At 63.9% G+C, this 6,000-nt stretch overlaps 3 protein-coding genes across 3 annotated transcripts in view; 2 read left to right on the top strand and 1 right to left on the bottom strand.

The window, feature by feature from the left end:
• The window catches only part of SHC1 (SHC adaptor protein 1), a 10,112-nt gene extending 10,024 nt beyond the window's left edge, over window positions 1-88 (bottom strand). The window contains exon 1 of the mRNA XM_041464963.1: window positions 1-88. The gene's annotated coding sequence lies outside the window, so the exon portion shown is untranslated.
• Window positions 89-340: 252 nt separating this feature from the next.
• On the top strand, window positions 341-1,096 carry CKS1B (CDC28 protein kinase regulatory subunit 1B). Its single transcript, XM_041464968.1, has one exon. The coding sequence runs from the start codon at window positions 665-667 to the stop codon at window positions 902-904; it is 240 nt and encodes a 79-aa protein (XP_041320902.1). The 5' UTR covers window positions 341-664; the 3' UTR covers window positions 905-1,096.
• Window positions 1,097-1,216: 120 nt separating this feature from the next.
• On the top strand, window positions 1,217-4,340 carry FLAD1 (flavin adenine dinucleotide synthetase 1). The gene is made up of 7 exons (XM_041464964.1): window positions 1,217-1,586; window positions 1,681-2,440; window positions 2,856-3,003; window positions 3,191-3,289; window positions 3,377-3,566; window positions 3,955-4,028; window positions 4,110-4,340. The coding sequence occupies exons 1-7, from the start codon at window positions 1,437-1,439 to the stop codon at window positions 4,243-4,245; spliced, it is 1,557 nt and encodes a 518-aa protein (XP_041320898.1). The 5' UTR covers window positions 1,217-1,436; the 3' UTR covers window positions 4,246-4,340.
• The last annotated feature ends 1,660 nt before the right edge of the window (window positions 4,341-6,000 follow it).

Genomic DNA, 6,000 nt, shown 5'->3' with positions numbered 1-6,000 from the left:
GGCCCGCGCCCCTCCGGCGTGGCCCCGCTGCGCCCATATCACGTGACCCAAGCTAGCCAATCACGGGCCGCGCCAGGCCCGCGGGAAGCGGCTTCGCGGCCCCGCCGCGTCGCGAGCGCGCCGGCCAATGGGCAGCCGACCCGCCCCGCCCCCGGCGCGGAGCCGGCCAATAGGCGCGCGAGGCGGCGGTGTTTGAAAGCGCCGCGGGGGGCGGGGGCGCCAACGGCCGCCGAGGGAGGGCACGGCGGGCCTGTCATGGCGCACAAACAGATCTACTACTCCGACAAGTACGACGATGAGGAGTTTGAGTATCGGTACGCAGCGGGAAGGGGTCCCGGTAACATCTGCTTGATAAAGATGCAGGGGTCTCGGTGAAGGTTTACTGGGCTGAGGGAGGGAAATGCTTCGGTAGCGCAGAACGGTGGGGTGGGGAGGGTATTAACGGCTCGCGAGTGGGAGGGGAGCTGTGGGCGAGTCGTGGCTCCCTGACGAAGCGAGAGGGGAATTATCCTGGTAACTCGGGGGGTCCCGGTGAGGGTTCCGTGCCGGGTCACGGCGCTGGTGCCGTTAACAGCTCTCCGGTGGGGAATCTCCGTCCTGGGCAATGAGGGGTTGTTGGGGGTGCCCCGGTGTTGACTGAGAGGTGCGGGGCTGCAGGCACGTGATGCTGCCCAAGGACATCGCCAAGCTGGTGCCCAAGACCCACCTGCTGTCGGAGTCGGAGTGGCGGAACCTGGGGGTGCAGCAGAGCCAGGGCTGGGTTCACTACATGATCCACGAGCCAGGTGAGCCCCGCGGGGGAGCGGGTGGCGCCCAGGCGGCCCGGCCTGACCCCCTCTTTTGCCCCGCAGAGCCCCACATCCTGCTCTTCCGACGGCCGTTGCCGAAGAAGCCAGAAAAGTGAGTGGCCCCTGGTCTGCCGAAACTCTCAGTCCTTCCACCCTGAGAAAACACCTTCCTTCTCCTCGGCATTTCTCGGGGGCTTCACCCTCTGACCCTCGACGCTGCTTGGGCGTCGTTTTGTCGGCTCGGTCCTGGTTCCGGCGGCTCTTCCCGTTGCGATGCCTCCAAAGCTTCAATAAAGTGATGTTTGGGAGCTGTCTGTCTGCAGTGCCGGGGGCAGCTGGGCTGGAGGGCGAAGGGGTCCCGGTACCGCGGAGTCTGTCCCGCGCGGGTTCCCGAGGAGGCTCCCCGGGGTCTCGGGGGGAGGGAGCCTCCCCGCGCCCACCGGAGAGGGCATGTGCCCCGGCCCGCCGGGCACGGCCACGGAGGCGAAGCTGCACCGGCACCCCCTCCAACCTGTTCCGCGATGGTTCCGTCCCGCAGGTCCCGCCTCTCGGCCAATGGGAGCTGGCGGGGCCGTGTGACTGACGTGCGGGCCGGCCTGTGAGCGCGCGGGGCGGTGTCGCGGTGTGCGGAGGTGCCCGGGCGGCTCCATGTGGGGGGTGCTGCGCGCTGCGGGGCGGGTGCGCGGGCCTCTGCGCGCTGCCGCCTGTCGCCCCATGGCTGCTTCGGGCCCGGCAGCGGAGGCCCAGGGATCCGCCAGCACCGCCGGCATCATCATCATCGGCGACGAGATTCTCAAGGTGCGGCCCGTGGCGGGACTGGGCGGGGGGCGGGTTGGGGCCTGTGCCTGGGGTCGGGGCGCCCCGCCGTCATGGGCGTCTCCGGTCCCCTCAGGGCTACACGCAGGATACAAACTCCTTCTTCATGTGCCGGCGACTGCGGGCTCTCGGCGTGAGTGTCGCCCGGATCTCCGTGGTCCCCGACGACGTGGAGGCCATCGCCAGCGAGGTGGCCACCTTTGCTGCTCGCTTCACCTTCGTGCTGACTTCCGGGGGCATCGGCCCCACGCACGACGATGTGACCTTCGAGGCCGTGGCTAAGGCCTTTGGGGAGCGGGTCGTCCTCCATCCCGAGCTGGTGGCCCTGGTGCACAAGTTCTTTGGCAAGACAGAGGAGCAGTGCCCTGAGATGAAGCTGGCTCGCGTCCCCGAGTCCTCCCGCCTCAACTACGGCACAGACGGGCACACTGGCAGCACCTTCAAGTACCCGCTGGTCAGTGTACGCAACGTCTACATCTTCCCCGGCATCCCTGCACTGATGGAGCGTGCCCTGGATGGCCTTGCTCACCTCTTTCACAGCAAACAGACCCACTTCCACTCCCGCACCATCTACGTGGCGTCCGATGAGATGCTCATCACACCGGTGCTGGACAGGGCTGATGCCACCTTCCGAGGCCGCGTCAGCTTGGGCTCCTACCCAGACTGGACCAGCAACTACTACCGTGTGAAGCTGACCCTGGACTCAGAGTCAGAGCAGGACCTGGAGGAAGCGTATTGCTTCTTGATGAGGGAGCTGCCACCGGGTGTTGCCGTGCCGTTGGTGAAAGACTGTGTCTCTCCAGCAGCTGTGGAGGTTTATGGCCTGGCTGAGTCAGGTACTGGGAAGAGGTGCTGCAGCACAGCTCTGTGCTTCCATGCTTCTCCTGGGGCAGTGGGAACACCAGCCTGGGAGCAGAGCTTGCCTGTTGTGGTGTGCTGGGAGGCTTGAGGCGTGCTGCAGCTGCAGTGGGCTTCATGCCACCCAGGTGGGAATGGGACCTGTAACCTCAGTTAGGGCTGGTGGTGGCAGGGTCTGAGAGCACAGTGTGCAGCAGTAGCTGCAGTGCCGTAGTTCCCCAGTGCCCTCATGATCCTTGTCACACTGTGGCCCAGATCTCTGGGTTGAACAGGCTGTTGGCTGTGGTACCAGCAATGCCTCTGCTGTGTGTCCAGAGGGTGAAGTGCCCTAGGCCATGGGGCCATGCTAAGGGAACATGAGCTGGGCAGGCACCAACTGTCCTGTCCTGGCAGGCTCGGCCCTGGGGCAGAAGGTGGCAGCAGCCCTACGGACGATTGAGGAGGCTTTGGACCAGTACAGCCTGGTCCAGCTCTGCGTGGGCTTCAACGGGGGCAAGGACTGCACAGCCCTGCTGCACCTCGTCCATGCTGCTGTGCAGAGGTACCCACACATGGGGCTCCAGGCTGGGGCAAGGCTGAGGGGTCCTGCAGACTCTGGCCAGGGCTCTGGGGCTCTTGCTGGCTCCACCCTGGGGGAATGAGCGGATTCCTGGGCTCTAGCTGGTCGGATCTGGACGCTGCCTTGCCTCCAGTTGGTCAGAGTCCAGCTGCACTGGGTCTCTCTGCAGGCGGTTCCCAGCAAGGCAGGAGAGGCTGCAGGTGCTCTACATTCGCATTGTGTCCCCGTTCCCTGAAATGGAGCAGTTCATTCAGGCAACAGTCCAGAGGTAGGAGGCAGAGTGGGGTGGGCTGCTGCCCAGAGGCTGTGCAGTGCTGCTTGCAGCCTGCAGACAGCTGCCCACCTGCCTGTGCAGGTACGGGGTCCAGCTCTGCACTGTGGAGGGCTCCATCCGGGAGGCTCTGGCCCAGCTGAAGGAGCAGCAGCCGCAGCTGGAGGCTGTCCTGATGGGAACACGCCGCACGGACCCTTACTCACGCACCCTGACCCCCATGTGTGTGACAGACCCCGACTGGCCCCCTTACATGCGGGTGAACCCCTTGCTGGTACGTGGCCTCCACTTGCTTTGGGGCTGGAGCATTTGCCACAGGGCCTGGCAGGGGGACTTGATGGGGCTGGGAACCAGCAGTGATCCACCCCCATCCTGGACAGCTTCTCTCACAATTCTCACTCTCCCAGAGTATTTGCTGCTCCTCTGTGCAGCTCTGGTGCCCCTTGCTGCAGTGAGGCTGCTGGTGCTGTTGGGCAGGGCTCGTTCTTGCCTGCTGGGGGGTTGCCCTGTGTTTGGGGAGGTGCTGGGAGCAGCAGTGGTGCTCTGATGACCATCTGGCTCTCCCAGGTGATCTCCAGGAAGGTCTGGTTTGCTTCCCTGGGAGGCAAGGGAGCAAGCAGCCTTTTGCCTCTGCCTCAATCCCTGCCCAATTCTGCCTGCAGGACTGGACCTACCGGGACATCTGGGAATTCCTGCGCAAGCTCTTTGTCCCCTACTGTATCCTCTATGACAAGGGGTGAGTGCCCAGTGCTGCCCTTCTCACATGCACGGCCAGTGGCCCTCGGTGCAGTCCTGCAGCTGCTTCTTCCCTCCACAGCTACACGTCCCTGGGGAGCATGACCAACACACAGAAGAACCCAGCCCTACGCTGTAGCGATGCGCGGGGCCGGGAGAGCTACCGGCCTGCCTATGAGCTGGAGAATGAGGAAGAAGAGCGCACCTCCCGCTGCTGAAGGCCATGCTCTCGGAGCCTCCACTGGAATGCTGCTGGGAGTGACTGAATAAAGTTGCTGCCTGTCAGCACTAAATAAACCTGCTGCAGTCTGCACTGCACTGGCACGTGGTCTTGTTGAGCCCTGAGGGCTCCATGGGGCAGGAGTGGGAGGAACAAAAGGGTCCCCAGGTTGTGCCACCTCCCTGCACCCACTGTTGTAGGATTTTTGGAAATGCAGAGAATGTAGCAGGTTCCAGTGCTTGCCAGGGCCCCACACGTCAGCACTGCTGTCTCTCCCACCATGTCAGATCCTGCTGATTCCTCATGGGCCACACACCTCTTCTGGACCATGGCAGCCTGTCTGCAGGGTGCTCCCCATCAAGTGGCACGGGTACTGGCACTGCCAGCACCCACTGCCACCTCCCTTGGGCTGCACCTGGTCTCCTGGTTGCTGCGGCTTCTGTGGAAATGCATCTACCTCCTTCTCTGCAGCTGGTGCATCCGTGAGCTGCTGGACTAGGGAAGGCCCCCCCCAGTGTCACAGGACCCTGTCAGCCCCTGCCTGCCCTGGTGCTGTGGGTGAGTGACCTGCCTGCAGCTTGACATGACATGGTGCTTGGAATGTGACAGGGGCCTGGCAGTGGTGTGTGGGGGAGGCAGAAACCAACCATGGTGCTCCTGGAGTGAAAGGGGCCTGGCTGTGGTGCTTGAGGGGAGACAGCCTGGCTGTGGCAGTTCTGGGGGTTGAGAGGGTGTGGCCTTGGTACTGGTCAGTGGGTTGTTACCCCCTGTGCCTCTCCCCTCCCCAGGACTGTCCCTGTTGCCCTGTGCTGATGAAGCTGACGGACCTCTGGTGCTGAGACTCTGCTCCAGCCTGTGCTCCCCCTGATCAGAGACCCCAATAAACCTGTGCAGTGCCTGACTGGCTGCGTCTGTTTGGGCAGAGCTCTGGGAATGTCTGTGTGTGTGTTGTCTCCCCCAAACCTCCCGATCCTAGCCCTGGGTTGCACTAAGACACTCCAGCACACCCCTTGCCCCTGTCCAGGACTGAGGGTCCCCACGTCCCTTGGGGCCAAGGGGCAAGAGTGGGGGCTGGGGTTGTGCCTGCATCGCCTGCCTGCTCCCCCACTCCTGGCCATTTCCTGTTCCAGTCTGTGGGAAGCAGCTAGAGCAAAATATCTCCAATGGGCCCAGCCTGGCTGGGAGCTGCAGCAAAGGTCATGGCTGGTGGCACCAGAGCATGGCTGTGGGGGTGGCTGTGGGTCTGTGAGCCCACCCTGCCCCATTGCTGCCTGTGCTGGTGCCTGGCCCCAGCACAGGGGAAGCTCTGCATGCCCTGTCCTCGGCAGCAGCACTGGCGCCAGTGTGGCCTCCCTTATCTCGGCGGGAAGTCAGGAGCAGGAAGCCTGGCCCGGCGCGGGATAAGGGTCCCGTTTACATTAGCTCCTTTGTTGTGGAGCAGGCTCCCACCCTCACCCACTGCCCGCGGGGGGGCCCTGCCTAGGTCAAGAACTGAGGGGCAACAGAAACCCTTGCCCAAGATGCCATGAGGGGCTTAGGTGGTCCTTGCAATGGTCCCTGTGAAGACACGAGTAGGGATGGGGTCTGCCAAGATGGTGCCCTGCTGCTGTGCCTCATGGCCTCCCCCTGCCCAGATCAGCTACTCAGCTGGACCCTGCCCTGTGCTTGTGCCCTGGTGTCTGTGGTGCTTTTTGGGCTCCTGGCTGTACCTGGCTGCCTTGGTAGCATGGTGCTGGGCATCCCTGACCGCTGG

This window comes from Pyrgilauda ruficollis, unplaced genomic scaffold (genome assembly GCF_017590135.1).
Source record: "Pyrgilauda ruficollis isolate IOZ18807 unplaced genomic scaffold, ASM1759013v1 scaffold185, whole genome shotgun sequence".
Classification (NCBI taxonomy): domain Eukaryota; kingdom Metazoa; phylum Chordata; class Aves; order Passeriformes; family Passeridae; genus Pyrgilauda; species Pyrgilauda ruficollis.
This window is presented reverse-complemented; position numbering and strand designations above follow the sequence as displayed.